This window comes from Salvia splendens, chromosome 11, assembly GCF_004379255.2.
Source record: "Salvia splendens isolate huo1 chromosome 11, SspV2, whole genome shotgun sequence".
Classification (NCBI taxonomy): domain Eukaryota; kingdom Viridiplantae; phylum Streptophyta; class Magnoliopsida; order Lamiales; family Lamiaceae; genus Salvia; species Salvia splendens.
Window position 1 is genome coordinate 54,404 of NC_056042.1, and position 15,564 is coordinate 69,967.

Below are 15,564 nucleotides of genomic sequence, written 5' to 3' on the forward strand. Positions count from 1 at the left end.
AAATTATTGCTCACCTTTTCTCGTTGTCTTTAGCTCTCTGCATTCACAAAATATAATCAGTATAATTTCATAAAACTACCATTTTCCCCAAAAAACACCAAATCCTCAATCTTTTTCTAACAAGGAGAAACTTCAACTTCTTGAATATGTTGATTAAATTCCATTCATCAATTATACGATGCATAGAATATGTTGTGCAATTTTTAAAATTATAATTATATTAGACATTTTCAACAATTTAAATTAAACAAATACTAATGGAGTAATATAAGCTTCAAAATTGGGTAAAATGTGATTTGACAAGAACAAACACGAGACATAATGTTAGTCTTTTTAGTTTAGTAAAGCTTCTCTCTTTCTCCATCCATCTCCTCCTTCTCCTCCTTTTCTACGCCCTCGTTCACTGTAAAAACTCGTCAGCAAATGTAGAAATCAGAGCCCTTAGTTGCCCCAAAAATTCAAAGGTTTGGATTTTGCCTGTTAGCAATTATAGACATCAACTGTATTCTTGCTATATGCGTATGCGAAGTTGGTAAAAAGTTAGAAGCATAAAAGTTATTTACTGCTTTGATCTGATATTTTCCCAATTGAAATTTTAGGTTCTTTTCCCCCTTTTCTTTTTCTTGGAAGAAGGGCCTTGGTTATTTTTCTTTTCTTCTGAGACATGTGCAAAGAAAAAGAGAAGCCGGAGCCTCTGGATTTCTTTATTTGGACTGTTGAGGTAATTCTTCAATTTGTTTTGTTGTTTCTCTCTTTTGGAGTGTTTCAATTTTTTCCCTATTTGTTTGTGATTTTCTTCTTTTGATCTTGGGCTTTCTTGCTCAGAGTTGGTTATTGTAAGGGAGGTTTTGTGATAATTCAGAGTTTGTTCAGAGGTTTGCTGAATATGTAATTTAATTTGTGAGAGTGGTAGTTGTTTTAATATTTTGGTTAGTTTTTCTGCCTAATGTGGGAATTTGGGTTTGAATGCCGAGTGATTGAATAGCCACCAAATAACCATTTGATTTTGGGCTTATTATGAGCCCTCCTCTGTTAGTTGTTTCAGTAAGGCACTTTTGGGAAATTGAGTGTCCAATTGGGGGTGTTGGATATCAGTATGTTACTCGATGTGAAGATCGTGTCTGCTTGAAATGTTGGATCTTGGATAAGTGCATATTGACTTAGACACCAGCCTTAGAGAAGGTTCAATCTTATTCCATATGGGTGAGATATGACTCAGCGAAAAGAGACTCTATGGAATTGGAAATGCAATTCTGATTATAAATGGAATTGTCATATTCCTTTTGCAACAATGAAATTGGTAATTTTTCAAATCGTGCCAAAAGAGTAGTGCTAGTGGATTCTCGAATGAGGTTGTTGAAGCAAGGAGCTGATCACTTCTACTCTCCCAGAATGCACTATTCAGGGATACTTGCCATGTAGATAGGTTTTGTTGGTTACTGGTTACTGATCTGATATGTGTAGCCCAACATAGCTAAATTTACGCATGCTTTTACGACATGCAATTAGGACTTCACGTGTATGTGCATTATGCCTGGCAATGTGGCCCCAGATGCATGTTAGTCATTTCAGTTGTCATGGAAGTGGCGTGGAGCTACACACAGTCAGTGATACCATGCTTTCTCTTTGGATTTTTCTATCTACCATAATTGTATCATGTTATGGGTGCTTTGTCATTATCTTGTTGCATCGGCATGTAAATAAATGTGTTGAGGCCCTTTTTGATTCCTAACCTAGGTTTTTGCATCAACTTTAGGCTAAAAAACTAAAATATATATGTTTTTACACAGCTTGGAGTAAAGACAACTAGGTTTTCTTTCTTGTAGTTTTCCTTTGGATTGAAGGACTGGAAGATGGAAACCATTATAATAAATATTTGGATGAGTACATTTCTAAATTGCATTTCATATCATTTACTCTGAATTTGCCTATTTTGTGATATTGGTAGATTAAAAATCCGCTCTATATTGATTCATCTGAAAGACTGAAACCTTTCCTCTTTTCTATATCAAATCCATTCATTAATACCACGTTAATGCCTTTAACTGTTCTGATTTTAGCATATGACTACACTTTTCAAACCTTTCCAACTTGTTTCGAACTACAAAAGTCATAAAACTGCCATTACTAATTAAATCATGTATCTTTTGGTGTAGCCATATGAGGAAAAAAATGTAGGGAATTGAAGTATTGTTGAATTAAGCAATTTTCTGTTGGATTTTCAATTTGTATGACTCTGCTTTGTAGGATGTTGGCCTGTGGTTGGAAGAAATAAATCTTGGTAACTATCGTGAAATATTCAAAGAAAATGGGGTCAACGGAGAGTATTTGGAAGGGATGTCAATGTTTACAACTGAACAGATCCTCCGGTTCATACGGAAGTGCCACATGAAATGGGGGGATTTTATAACATTGTGCAAGGAGCTGAGGCGAATAAAAGGTCCACCTCCCTCCCTCTGTGTGCGATATTGTTCTTTAAAACTCAGTTAAACACATGATAAACTACAATGTTCTGCTTACTTGTCAAATCAATTGTCTCTTGTGTGGTTGTATGTTATAGTTTAGATATCAATCTATGGACACAGGAATGAAATATGAATGTTGTTTCCCCATTTATTAACATACCAATTAGATGGGAATCTAGAAACTACGTTAGAGTGACATGTGAGAGTTTATATCACATTTTGTAGGTATTATCATGATCATTCAATGTATTAATGATTGCTAAAATGTGCTGGATGATAATCAATATATATAGGGTGTGCTAGTAAGGATTCAACATTTTTCATGTGAAATCCACTTAAGATTTGGTTGTTTTGGTTATGTTATTATCTATCTCATTCCTCATAATGTAGTCTTGGATTTTAATTGTTGTGAAATTGCAAATTTTGACTGATTTTTATCCTGCCTGCACACAGTGGCCTGCTTGAAAGGGGAGCAAAAGGTACGGCGGCCGTGGTGGGCACTGGCCTGTCTGTCGGTGGTGTTCGGGAAGGCTGCCAAACGCAACAGGCAGTCTCGGGTGGTGTCGTTGAAGCTGGAACCTTGATGTAGATTGTCTCGTGTGTTTATTGTACCATTATTGTCTACAAATTTTGGGCATTGTTGGGAGCTGGTTCTTGTATGGAGAAGCCTCTTGCTTTGTCAAAGTTTTCTTCTTTTTGTTTGGGATTTGTCGAAGAAACGACATATATATATATATATATATATATATATATATAGACCAACATGGTTTGCTTCTTCCTTTGTGTCTAAGCCCCAATTGTGGGATGTTGAGGACGAAAGCAAAGAACGGTTATTGTCATAACTTTGAACTTAATAGGTATGTGTAAAATTGCACTATTCATATTTCACTAAATTTCACATTTCTTTAAATTGCAAACTCGTGTTATACAAAATTAAGACTTAGCAAACCATAGAAGAGTGGCCTTGACATGCATCAAATCAAAATTCACCAAACAATGCATGGGCCTTTGCAACTAACTTTGCCCCTGGCAAATGAGGAATGAGTAATACTCCTAGTAGTAAATGATTAGTGTGTGGTCTAACTAAAATTCCTTGTGCTTTTATCTGCAAATTGGACAACAAAATACAGTAATGAAATGAATTAACACTATCAATAGCAATAGAAAAGAAAAATTGCAAGCAATTATCTTCTCCCAAAATGTTGTGGGCACATATCTAGTCTTCATTTACTGTGCATTATTTTTTAATTAATGGAGAACTACTAGTAATTTCTACCCCTAGTATTTTATTTACTACCTTACTTGAACAGGATCTGTTCTATAGGCTCGTACCTCTGTATCCTTGATTTCTAAGGAGACAGGAAACCACGTCTAGTAGATGAACCATGGCTGCCTGGCTAGAGCGTGATTAAGAGCCCCTTGGGTTGGGTTTCCAGCTCATTGTGCAGTAGATGATCCATCTTGGCTTGACTCCGGTCCTGTCAAGATGGCCGGGCAGCTGTCTGACAGACTCTAATACCCCTAGTATTTTATTTTATGATTTAAAAATCTTGTAAATTTGAAGTAGGATTACCAAACCAAACAGCCCCATCTCTCTTCTCTCTCCTTTGCTGTGGCTTGCCCTTCTCCACGTTCCCGAGTCCCTTCATCAATGCACCACCTCATTTTATGGCATTCCACTCCTCCGCCGCATTAGCCATCCATGAAAGCTCTCGCCGCCGCCGCCTTATTCCGCACCTCCGGCGGCCCTCTTTCTCGCAATGTTAAAACCCCTTAAGCCCCCATTCACCTCTCCGATTCTCATTTCCACACGCCGTCTCCTCAGCTTCTGCCCGAATCCCGATTCCCCAAATCAGGGCTTCCCGAATCTAGTCCAACTAGTCTGTGACACACTATCCAATCCGCGTGTCCCATGGCGGGGGAGCTCGGAGCTGAAATCTTTGACGCCAAACCTCAAACCTTTCCACGTAGCTCGAATCATTGAAACCCACGCCAACACCGATTGTGTTTTGCAGTTTTTTTATTGGGTTTCTAACTGCCATTTTTATAAGCATGATATGTGCTGTTATATGTCCATGTTGAATAGGCTTGTTAAAGATCATTATTTTGCGCCCGCTGACCATGTCAGGATTCTCATGATTAAAGCTAGTAGAGATGAGGGGGAGATTAGGAGGGTTGTTGATTTCTTGAATGAGATTGCTACTCACGGCTTTTCTTACACTCTATACACTTTTAATTCTCTTTTGATTCAATTGGGGAAATTCAATATGGTTGTTGCAGCTCTGAATGTGTATAGGGACATATTCAGAAGTGGGATCAAGCCCAGTTTGTTGACTTTGAATACCATGATTAATATTCTATGTAAGAAGGGGCATGTGAAGGAGGCTGAGATTATCTTAGCACAGCTTTATCAGTATGAAATGTTTCCTGATGTCTTCACTTATACGTCCTTAATTCTAGGGCACTGTAGGAACATAAATCTGGATAAAGCATTTGTTGTTTTTGATCAGATGCTAAAGAAAGGGATTGATCCCAATGCGGTCACCTATACTACACTTATTAATGGTTTATGTAATGATGGGAGGGTTAATGAGGCTTTGTATATGATTGAGGAGATGATTGAGAATGGTATCAGACCTACGGTTTACACTTACACCGTTCCTATCACAGCATTGCTTGAAGATGGGCGTGTAGATGAGACGGCTTCTCTTGTTGTAAGCATGAGAGAGAGGGGTACTCCACCCAATGTGCAGACATACACGGCCCTTATCAGTGGATTAGCAAAATCCAACCAGCTTGAGGTAGCAATGGGTTTGTATCACAAGATGGTGAAGGATGGATTGGTTCCTACCACAGTTACGTATAATACTCTGATACACGAACTGTGTGAGAGAAGACATGTAGATGCTGCTTTTAAAATCTTTCAGTGGATGGAACAGCATGGTCATTTGGACAAAACAGAAACGTACAATGCTATGATCAATGGTTTCTGTGAGATAAAAAATGTTGAAAGGGCAATGACTCTATTTGGTGAACTGCTAAAGAAGGGCCCCCCTCCCAATACGATCACGTATAACACTCTAATCAATGGATACGTTGGATGCTGTTATCTAGATAATGCCAGTAGGTTGATGGAGGTGATGAAGGAAAATGGATGTAAACCTGATCAGTATACCTATGCAGAACTCATTAATGCGTTCTGCAAAGGAGATAGGCTTGATGAGGCTTCTGCATTATTTGAGGAAATGATGCAGGAAGGTCTGAGCCCAAATTTGGTGAACTATGCCACTCTAATCAATGGCCTCTGCAAGAAAGGGAAAGTTGAAGATGCATTAGTTTTGCTGAAGAGGATGCAAAAAGCTGGTTGCCATCCAAATGTAGAGACTTACAATGCTGTTCTTAATGGTCTATCTAAACTATATAGGCTGTCTGAAGCAGAGAAACTATGCAATGACATGGCAGAAGATGGTTTGCTTCCCAATGTGATTACATATACTACTCTGATTGACGGTCTTTGCAAGGATGGGGGATTAGACCTTGCATTCAAGGTTTTCCGAGAAATGGAGAGAAAGAATTGCTTTCCAAACCTGTATACCTACAGTGCATTGATTGATGGTCTGTGCCGGGAAGGCCGTGTCGATGATGCAGAGATCTTGCTTGAAGAGATGGTGGCGAAAAAATTGTATCCAGATGTGGTCACTTACACCTCATTGATCGATGGCTTTGCATCTGTAGGTAGACTAGATCACGCATTTTTTCTGCTCCATCGGATGATAAGTGCAGGTTGCACCCCAAATTACCGGACCTACTGTGTCTTGCTCAAATGGATACAGAGGGAGAGCCACATAGTTTCTGAAAAAATCACAGGGCAACTTGAAACTGTGCCCAATCATATTTTAGTCGAAAGGGAAGTTACTGTTGATACCTTCTGCAATCTACTAGCTAGGATGTCCGAGATTGGCTGTGAACCTTCTGTTGATACATTTTCCATCTTAATTGATGGTCTGTGTCATAGTGGCAGAAGCCAAGACGCAGATCTTTTGGTAAAACTTATGAAGGAGAAAGGGCAGACTCCTACTCAGGTTATATATTGCTCTCTCGTCAAAGCTTATTGCAAGAATTTGAGAGTTGACACTGCTCTAGAGATACTTAGTCTGCTCAACAGTAGTGGTTTCAACCTCCCGTTATCAGTTTATGCAGCTCTTATATCGGCTCTTTGCTCTAGACAACGGGCAAAAGAGGCTGAAGAGGTGTTCAACGGTATGCTTGAGAAAAAATGGAATGGTGATGAGATTGTTTGGACTGTCTTGATCGACCGCCTGCTAAAGGGCGGGGAATCGCAACTATGCTCAAATTTTCTTCATGCAATGAACTCGAAGAATATCCCTATTAGCAAGCAGACTCATCTAATGCTAGCAAAGGAAATGTCTAATACCGACAACAATTCTATCTCAGAGAATCAAGTTTCAGATGAATTGCAAGTCCTAGATGACCAAAAACCAGGATAATGTTTCCTGAGTGATACAGTGAATAGAAAACACATTTTGCCATGGAAATACATTCTTATTTGATAACCCTTGTATTTTCTCAACAAGGGTAAGTTTTCTGCAGCATCTCGTGAACGGATTTTAAGCAGCAAATTACAATCAAATAAGTGGTGAGCTGATCATGCTATTTTATTAACATATTTCTGCCTGTTCTTTGCTTTTCATGTTCTAGTATAGCACTTTCAGAAACACGCCTTTCATTGCAGTAATCTTCTTGTTGATATCTGTTTGGTTTTGGTTTTGGTTTCTATAGGGTTCCAATTTTCGTATAGGCCGTATATTGCTCACAAAGATACTATGGAGTTGCCCAGTTTTCGGAATCTCACTGATCAATTTGTCATTCTAGAATGAGTGATATGACCTGGTTGCTCAGTTAACCAATAATTTCAGGTAATATATTGATCTTAAATTTGTTATTTTAGTGCTCAAATCTTTAAGTGGATTTTGTGGTAATATAACATTTATTAGTAGGCATTACGAAATAGTAGCACTATTTTCTGCTTTACCTCTTGGAAGCGCTTTGAATCATAGAACTTAACTATGTGAGCAACAGGTAACATCATATTAGAACAAGGCTAAAGAAAATGCTAACCATCTAATGCCGTAAAAGTATCATTAAATAGTGTGCAATGCCTCAGATCATAGTCCATCACTTGGATAATGCACCCCATTGATATATGTGTGTGTGTCTACTGGCTTGATGATTATTAATATGCACACACTCGATGTCTTAAGTTGGTTGGTTGGATCAACAAATGAAATTGGATCAATGCTATTTTAGGACAATAATTAAGGTAAAATGTGTTTAGATGGATCTTGTTCTTTCAAAACAAGGGTGTTTGCATGCTTATTGAATTCTGGTTCTATTCTGTGACATTTGGCAGCTAATAGTTTCACTTGTTAACAGTCTCTTCATACAACGTGGTGCTGATGGACATTCAACAAGACGCTTCTCATCCGGGCTCTTACATACAGTTTGGATGTAAAATATGTACAGTTTTAGAGCCATATCTGCATATTCAAGAATACAAATTGGATCCAGTTGAATCAACTCATAACATATTATTTTAATGGCTTCCCTCACTTGTTGTATGCCCTTGTATTCTTTAGAACTCACATTAATCTTAGCATGTAAAAATTGAATGATTTTTTTTGTTAAACAAGTGGCAAATTTTCAGTTTCACATAACTTCTACATTCTTGTTAGGCAAACTTACTTGCAAATAATTGGTTGGTCTCTGAGGAGTGTTTCTATTAACACAACATTTTTGCCTCTTTTATATTCAATGTTCATCCCCTTTGGCTAGTTTTGTCGTATAAGTTTCATCATTTGTTTATTTGCTGAAAAAATGTGTGTTTGTACACAACTAGGCAGCCAAAATTTGGTTCAGCGGTTCAACTAAGCAATGAGGGGGCTAAAATTTCAGATACAGAATCGAATTTTGAATTGTTTGAAAGGGCGTCAATTGTCACTTTATTCCACAAATTTCCCTACTAATATTTTAAGTAATTTAAACCATCATCAATGACTCAATAAAACAACAAAAAGGGAACCACCAATGATGCTCGATCTCATATTCCAATAAACACATTCCTCCAACTACTATATCCATTTCTATTTGGCCTCTTCCCCTCAACCTTTAGCCATACTTCAACTCCTTTTGCCTTCACCAAGCTCCCTATCCCCCTCTCTCTAGATTATTTCACTACTCTCTCAAGGATTTCTCTCTTGGATTTTGCTGCGCAGTCGCCCGATTCCCTCCCCCATTTCGTCACACGGGAATCAATCAAGAGGCTGATTGGTAAGCTCCAAAACCAGTGGCAAAAACAATAACACCCCTCTCCTATATAACACACTCACTCACTTACACACACGCACACACACCATACAAGAGAGAGAATGGGGAGGCAAAACAAGGATCCAGAAATAGTTGGTTCATCAATAGTGCTGCTTCAAGAAAGGTTTAAGCAGCTGCAGAAATTAAAGGAGATGAGAAAAGAGACACAGATGCTCAGACTAATGCCTAAAGAAACCGATCTTCGCCATGACCTTGCAGGCACGGTATTTTCATCATTGTCTACAAACAACACTGCTTATCAAGACCCTTTAGCACTCGGGCTCAACTCCACCTCCCATCATCGTCACACACCACATTTCCGAGGCCAACAAACTATTCGAGGGCCTCACAGTTTCTTTGAAACTCCTGATGTTGATACATCACTTCATCTCTAGAAATTCATGACACATATATGTGTGTGTGTGCGCGCACTCTCCCTCTCTCTCTCTTACTTCTCTATCTTCTTGAGCCTTTTTTCTCTATGTAAGAAAAGTTGATACAATAAAGAGAAGCTAGTTTCAACTCGTATAATTCACATTCTTACCTTACATAGGATAGCATGCAAGAAATGCAGCTAAATCAAAAACTTTCTTGTAGAGCTAACCAGAGCACACCCACAAGCAACGGGCGAAAAACAAGTTAAGCATTACAAAGAGGTTGTCCAAAAATCCTTAAAACTATATTGGTACGTTTCATAAATTTATCAAGATAATCGGGACTTGCCTGCTCATGGTACAATGCTTTTGGATGTTTTCTATCAATACAAATGAAAAATTGGTGACAATTTGTGCAAATGGGAATACAGTATTCTCTTTGGCTAGTTTTGATTATTTGTTACAGCATAGAGATTAAGTATAGGAGTATTTTGTTTTACTATAGCTTTGTTGTATATGTATGTACTTATACATACAGACAGACAGACACAAAGTAAAATCTTAATGAACTACTCCTTTTGCAAATCATGACATCTTATTCAATAAAAAACTACAAGAAAAATAAAATATTAACGTTTGATTGCCTCGCCAGATCCTATATCATATAAATGATTCAGAATGGGTATTGACTTCACTGCTAAGGGCTCAACATTGTTTGATACTTCTATAGCAATTCAAATTGATGGAATACATGCATCTTTTTTACTTGTACACAAAAACAAATTATTTTAACCTGAAATCACATGCTCATCTTCTCAATGCAAAGTTGAGAATGCTAGCCAGTATTTGGTGACAAGAAAATTGAAGAATGCCCATACTTAAATGGGACTATGAGCATCACAGAATCACCCTCCTCCCTTAATACAAGTCTAGACTTCACGCTAGCATTGTGTATCGACTTCAGCTGTTGTAGGTAATACCACAGTTCCCAGAATTGAAAAGACAGTATGATGCACAAGCAACAAAACTGAAACATGTTGATGTACAAGGCCTATCCTCAACAGTTAACATCCTTACATGACATGCATTTCGCTCGAACCATCCTTTGATCTGTGCTTTCGTTTCTTGCTCCTGCAAAACAAAGAAACATGTTTTACATGGAGAGAGAGAGATGGGGTTGTAAATGATAAGTTTATGATAAGTACTTCTCATGTGAAGCTGGATCCAAGCAAGATTTAAGTTTCCTATCGATGTGCTTTACATCTTTCGAAGTAGGGGTCTCGAGCTTATTTATCTGTAAAATAAAATAACATCCAAAGCAACTCAGAAGGTGAATGCGGCCGAATATATCTACCAGTTAGGATAATGCAATGCAGAGAAAAGGAAAACTATACCAACACATCAATTGCATTCATGTTAAGGTAGAGCTCTGAAATGCCATGAGCTGGATGCTGCCGATAGTGCACATTTTTCAGGTATCTATCAAAGAATTATTTACAAGGATAAATTTACATTCATCACTGCATAGTTTATTCAGGGTTGTAGGCTTTTGAACCTCTCAAAGTCGATAGCTTTATGCAACTCACAAGATCTTCGTAAAGCTGCCAATGCTAGCTGCAAATGCAGAAGAATATAATGGATTCAAAAAATTTATGAAAATGTGATCATGACCAACGACAAGCAACATAGTTACAGACTGTACAATGACAAAGCAGAGCTACAACTTTCTCCAATTCGATATTGTATCTTAAGCTCACACACTAAGAGACCTATAAAAAGATCAGAGAATTTAGTTCTGAATTGTACCTGCCCTGGTGGGAATAGAAGGGGAGCTTCCGTACGCATAATTTTATCAACTTCAGCTTTGGCAGATTCATGAAAATTCTGCAGCAAAAATTAATAGGTTTAGGTGTTAAAACCTAAATATGACAGGAAAAGATACCAGGGACATTCATGTTAAAATTACGAATTTCTTCCCTTTAACTCACGTATATGAGATGCTAATTGGAATAATAAACTCATCTCTTAATACGACTGATGGCACTATATTGGACTGGATGGATTACACCAAAGTCAATGTAATTCATGCAATAGAATATGCTTTAATCACTTTGAATAAAAGCGATCATAGGATAGGAGAAATAATCATTAACATGTCAAGTATAACCAGAAAGGGACCTTCATAATCTCAGGCTGCCTCTCATTTGCATCACCAAACTCCTGCAGATTGAAAAAACGGTTTAATACATAACTCTTGCTCTTTATTTTGTCATGTATAATTGCAATTAAGAACCTCCATATCAGTGATAAAGCCTTGAAGTGGTCGATACGGTGAATAGACTATGAGGTCAAATCCTAGACTCTGCAGTGACAGAAATCAACATTAATCAATTAAAATGGTACTCCCTCCGTTCCATGTTAATTGAGTCATTTTTCTATTTTGGGAAATTCCAAGATAATTGAGTCATTTCTATTTTTGGCAAAAAGTAACCCTCTCTCTTACTTTATTCTATCTTCATCTCTCTTACTTTATTCACTATCTACACCATTCTTAATCTCCGTGCCGAAAAGAAGCGCCTCTATTAACAAGGAACGGAGGGAGTACAACAAATTCAAAGCAGTAAATCTATGTGATAGTCATGCCTGAAGAACCAGCATTTCATTATCAAGAATCATATGATGATCCTGTTCGATCCCTATCCCAAGCTGCTCTGCTGACACATGGTTCTCCTCGGCCTTACAAGCAGCATATATGCATGTTAACCTGCAAAGCCGAAAGCATCTCAACTATATATAATCAATAGTTCATAGGCTAAGAACCTTGCATGTAAGCATATCCTGGCAATATTCACTTGTATAGATGAGACAGTTTTGTGTTTTGATGGAAGGTGGGTGAAACAATTAATCATATTTGTGCCTTGCTTCTCATATGGAGTACAAATTATTATCTGTGATCTTAAAATTAACTAATATTTAGTCTAAAAGATTAGTGGGTGTGTAGAAGCAGCAATACATTATATTCTTTGGATGATGCTCCATCACGGACCATTGCAAATAGAACCTTTTGAAGTAGATTAGAGCTGTGGCCTGCACAACATGAAACGTTAAGTTTCAATATATAATCTTTACTTAGCATATATCCAGAGACATATGACCTGAATTTTATGGGGAAGCGTGAGGGCATCACAAACATCTTGGATTTTAAACTCGTAGAAGGCCCGCAAAAGTTGTTCTTCTTCTATCTTGAGAGCTTTTGGACGTGAATGCTTGTCAGCTGAACACAAGGAACAGGGTGACATGGAATGAAAAAGTGGCTCTCTTTATTTAACAAACAAATCAATGACATTCGCCATTTGGTAATGAAAATAAACAAATGCAGATTTCCATCCACTAAGATCAATAAAAATAAAATTAAACTCTTACCACTAGCCTTTGCATCAGTTTGTGGTTCAGCATAAGAGAAAGATCCATCAACATCTACTTCCATCCGTGTAGCTCCATACTTTTACCACACATCACAGTCTTAGCATCATTTTCCGAATGTCAATATGCCATATTGCACAAAAGCACGAAAATTGCAATAAGGTTTAAACATCTGAGCAGACAATTGGACAGAAATAGGATGTCGACATCCAAAATTCCCCTTAATCCTTATTATTATATGTTAAAAGATAAGTAATCTCCTTACAGCTTGTTTGATAACTTGATGGACACCAGATCTAGATGACCAACTACTAATCTCATCTCATAATTCTCACCAATTACTAATCTCGTGTCAGACAAGTTACAACTAGTTCGTAGACAATAATTTTGGCGCTTATGCTTCTCCAAATTCAACTAACTTTAACAAATTCACATTCGACAAGAAATGAAATCCAAAAGAGAATTTCTAGGATCCAGAGTAGTGGGTATTACTGAGAAAAGCTACGGGAAACTAAACTGGCAGTTAATTGGTTAGAACACTCATGCATAATGGTTGCAAGACTAACTATATACTATCCATGACTCGTAGATGTTTAAAAACCGAACAAAACAATGAAACATACATTCAATAGGGCGGAAGACAATGCTTCCCGCAGAATATCTAGATCAGCTTATCGGCATATTATCTGGTCCAAAAAGTACAATTTCTAATCCCTACAAATCCAATTCCAATTCACATCCCATTCCCCATATTGGCCAATACTTGAACCATAAAACCTGAAAGAAGAAAACTAATGTACAAAGTCTCTCAAGTGTAACAGAACAAGCATACCTTCTCAAGTGCTTGCTTAGCTCGTTTATTAGCTTCCTTGTATTTTTCCTTCTGCAAAATCCAACAAAACGGTTCATATCAAACAGTACAAACATCTTTCAATTTTCTCAAGCACTGAACAAAGTGGTAAGGGAATGATCATTACAAGAGCCTGAGGCGTGAATATCCACTTCGCTCTGTGTGTCGAAGTCGCAAAATCCGCCATTAATCTCTGTATTACCAATAACAATAATCAATTTTCACACCGTTAAAAATGAAATGCATTGTGAACGAAACTCAAAAGTGATAAGGGTTTTTCACCTTTTTACTACAAAAAAATTGCAAAATTCAGGAGCTACTTCAACTTCAGCAGCTACTTCAAATTCGCGTTTCAGCAATGTCAGAAACCTGCATTTACATCGAGCTTTTAGCAGTTCATCACTCAGTTTCACTCCTTCCAATTGAATTTGAAAATAGACCTAATAGTCCCCATAAGAGCATCTCCAACCATACTCCATAACCCATATTTGCAGTTGAAATGAGCTCCAATCATACTCCAAAACCCGCCCCAGATTGTACTTTTTTTGCATTTTTGAACAGTATCTACCCAGAGATGGAGTAGAACTGTAGCAAAACACAAATCTGCTTTTTAATTTTTATTTTTTTAAATTGCAATTGCACCCTTCCTTTCATTTCTATTTGAAGATGATTACCTGTATATGGAGAAAAGGCCATCAGTTGATTGAACAATGGAGTTGCAGAGACTGGGGAAGAAATCGCATTGGAGAAGACGATGGAAGTAGGCGCCTGTTTTTTAGTCTTAAAATTTCCTATTTAATTGGGCTTCAAGTTAATTAGGGTATTGGGCCAAGGTAAATATAACTGGACATCTTTCAAATTTTAATTAAGATGCATTTGATTGGTCTATCATACTTCAACACGCGGATATCTTTACACTTTTAATTGAGCATATTTTACCTAAGAAATAATATCCTACGTAGCATATGAGCTCCTTAAGTGAGCATCATTCTCATTAAACGCATTTTTAACGTTGTTTGTTTCGATTTATATATTTAGTTTGATTCTAATGCATTAAACAATGATATTGAAATTTTTAATTTCACAAAATTCATGTAAATTAAACCTCGATTTGCTCGTTTTCTCTATAAATTTAAATAAATTAATAAACTAACAAATCAAGCTTTGATTTTTATGAATTTTGTGAAATTTAAAATTCTAATAACACTTTTTAATGCATTAGAATCAAACTAAATATATAAATCAAAATGAACAACGTTAAAAATGCGTTAAACGAGAGTGGTGCTCACGTAAGAAGCTCAGATAAGGTATGTAGCATGTCATTTCTCTATTTTACATACTGACTTTTATTTATTTTTAATTAATTATAATTAATTTTACAATACATAATTATTTTTATATAATTTTTTATATTATATATAGTATGGTATTTAATTTATATAAATATAAATTATTGAAAAAGTGTTATGGGATTAATGTGTAATTTTAATTAATATGTACATAAGATTTAAAAAGTAGTACTAAGTAAATATGGAATATTCTTTTATTTTAGGTTTGGTATATATTATTGAAGTAAAATTAATGTTTGACGTGACATATTCTGAAAATTTTATTTGGATTTAGAGTAAATGGTTGGAGATAGCTAAAAAAACACTCTTTCTTGTTAATATCTGTTAAAACACTAGAGAACCATTTATTCCACTTTTAATCGTACTTATCTCATCTTCCATACAAAATAAAAATGCAATCTTTTTATAGTTTAATTAATTTTTATCAGCACTTCATTTGTTCCATAATAGTGAAGTTATTTTATTTTTTATACATTCTATAGAGTTATTTCTTTTCCTTTTTATAACAAAAGTCAACATATTTCTTTCTCTTTTACTTATGTTCTACTTTATTTTTCTTTTCATCTCTCTATCTCATAATTTATCATATATTGAGTGTCGAAAAGAAACGCATTCACTACTGAGAAATAAAAACAGACGGGGTATTAGAGCATTGGCAATGGGAGCCTATCTCCGGAGCTAATCTCAGAACATATCTCCATTTTTTACTGCCACGTCAG

General features: G+C 36.6%; 4 protein-coding genes and 1 non-coding gene across 7 annotated transcripts; 4 read left to right on the forward strand and 1 right to left on the reverse strand.

The window, feature by feature from the left end:
* The first annotated feature begins 297 nt into the window (after positions 1-297).
* LOC121755489 lies at positions 298-3,375 on the forward strand. Its single transcript, XM_042150782.1, has 4 exons — positions 298-464; positions 600-721; positions 2,248-2,440; positions 2,919-3,375. Exons 2-4 carry the CDS (start codon positions 665-667, stop codon positions 3,047-3,049), a joined length of 381 nt encoding a protein of 126 aa, XP_042006716.1. The 5' UTR covers positions 298-464; positions 600-664; the 3' UTR covers positions 3,050-3,375.
* Positions 3,376-3,757: 382 nt separating this feature from the next.
* Positions 3,758-3,977, forward strand: LOC121756691. Its single transcript, XR_006041067.1, has one exon. It is a non-coding gene; the product is annotated as a small nucleolar RNA U3 (small nucleolar RNA).
* Positions 3,978-4,043: 66 nt separating this feature from the next.
* Positions 4,044-8,200, forward strand: LOC121753626 (pentatricopeptide repeat-containing protein At1g63400-like). Its single transcript, XM_042148849.1, has 3 exons — positions 4,044-7,122; positions 7,266-7,402; positions 7,920-8,200. The coding sequence occupies exon 1, from the start codon at positions 4,226-4,228 to the stop codon at positions 6,971-6,973; it is 2,748 nt and encodes a 915-aa protein (XP_042004783.1). The 5' UTR covers positions 4,044-4,225; the 3' UTR covers positions 6,974-7,122; positions 7,266-7,402; positions 7,920-8,200.
* Positions 8,201-8,911: 711 nt separating this feature from the next.
* On the forward strand, positions 8,912-9,244 carry LOC121755987. The gene has a single exon (XM_042151442.1). The coding sequence runs from the start codon at positions 8,912-8,914 to the stop codon at positions 9,242-9,244; it is 333 nt and encodes a 110-aa protein (XP_042007376.1).
* A 677-nt stretch (positions 9,245-9,921) lies between these two features.
* Positions 9,922-14,312, reverse strand: LOC121755893 (cyclin-H1-1-like). 3 transcript variants are annotated; one of them, XM_042151329.1, is made up of 15 exons: positions 14,171-14,312; positions 13,779-13,865; positions 13,624-13,689; positions 13,479-13,529; positions 12,647-12,725; positions 12,379-12,497; positions 12,237-12,310; positions 11,867-11,987; positions 11,517-11,585; positions 11,402-11,443; positions 11,030-11,107; positions 10,779-10,837; positions 10,618-10,702; positions 10,429-10,517; positions 9,922-10,354 (listed from the first exon to the last, which is right to left on the reverse strand). In XM_042151329.1, the coding sequence occupies exons 3-15, from the start codon at positions 13,681-13,683 to the stop codon at positions 10,297-10,299; spliced, it is 984 nt and encodes a 327-aa protein (XP_042007263.1). In that variant the 5' UTR covers positions 13,684-13,689; positions 13,779-13,865; positions 14,171-14,312; the 3' UTR covers positions 9,922-10,296. The 3 variants fall into 3 exon arrangements, 2 of the variants coding, with proteins under 2 accessions (XP_042007263.1, XP_042007262.1); XR_006040876.1 differs by having other exon boundaries at positions 10,305-10,354; positions 10,618-10,674; XM_042151328.1 differs by lacking the exons at positions 13,779-13,865; positions 14,171-14,312 and having other exon boundaries at positions 12,647-12,745; positions 13,624-13,691.
* Between the last annotated feature and the right edge of the window lie 1,252 nt (positions 14,313-15,564).

Coding starts and splice junctions, on each gene's coding strand:
- LOC121755987 (XM_042151442.1), top strand. CDS start 8,912: ATGGGGAGGCAAAACAAGGATCCAGAAATAGTTGGTTCATCAATAGTG.
- LOC121753626 (XM_042148849.1), top strand. CDS start 4,226: ATGTTAAAACCCCTTAAGCCCCCATTCACCTCTCCGATTCTCATTTCC.
- LOC121755489 (XM_042150782.1), top strand. CDS start 665: ATGTGCAAAGAAAAAGAGAAGCCGGAGCCTCTGGATTTCTTTATTTGG. Junction 722..2,247: donor TCTTTATTTGGACTGTTGAG/GTAATTCTTCAA, acceptor TCTGCTTTGTAG/GATGTTGGCCTGTGGTTGGA. Junction 2,441..2,918: donor GGAGCTGAGGCGAATAAAAG/GTCCACCTCCCT, acceptor GCCTGCACACAG/TGGCCTGCTTGAAAGGGGAG.
- LOC121755893 (XM_042151329.1), bottom strand. CDS start 13,683: ATGGCGGATTTTGCGACTTCGACACACAGAGCGAAGTGGATATTCACG. Junction 12,498..12,646: donor AACTGATGCAAAGGCTAGTG/GTAAGAGTTTAA, acceptor CCTTGTGTTCAG/CTGACAAGCATTCACGTCCA. Junction 11,988..12,236: donor CATCATCCAAAGAATATAAT/GTATTGCTGCTT, acceptor TCGGCTTTGCAG/GTTAACATGCATATATGCTG.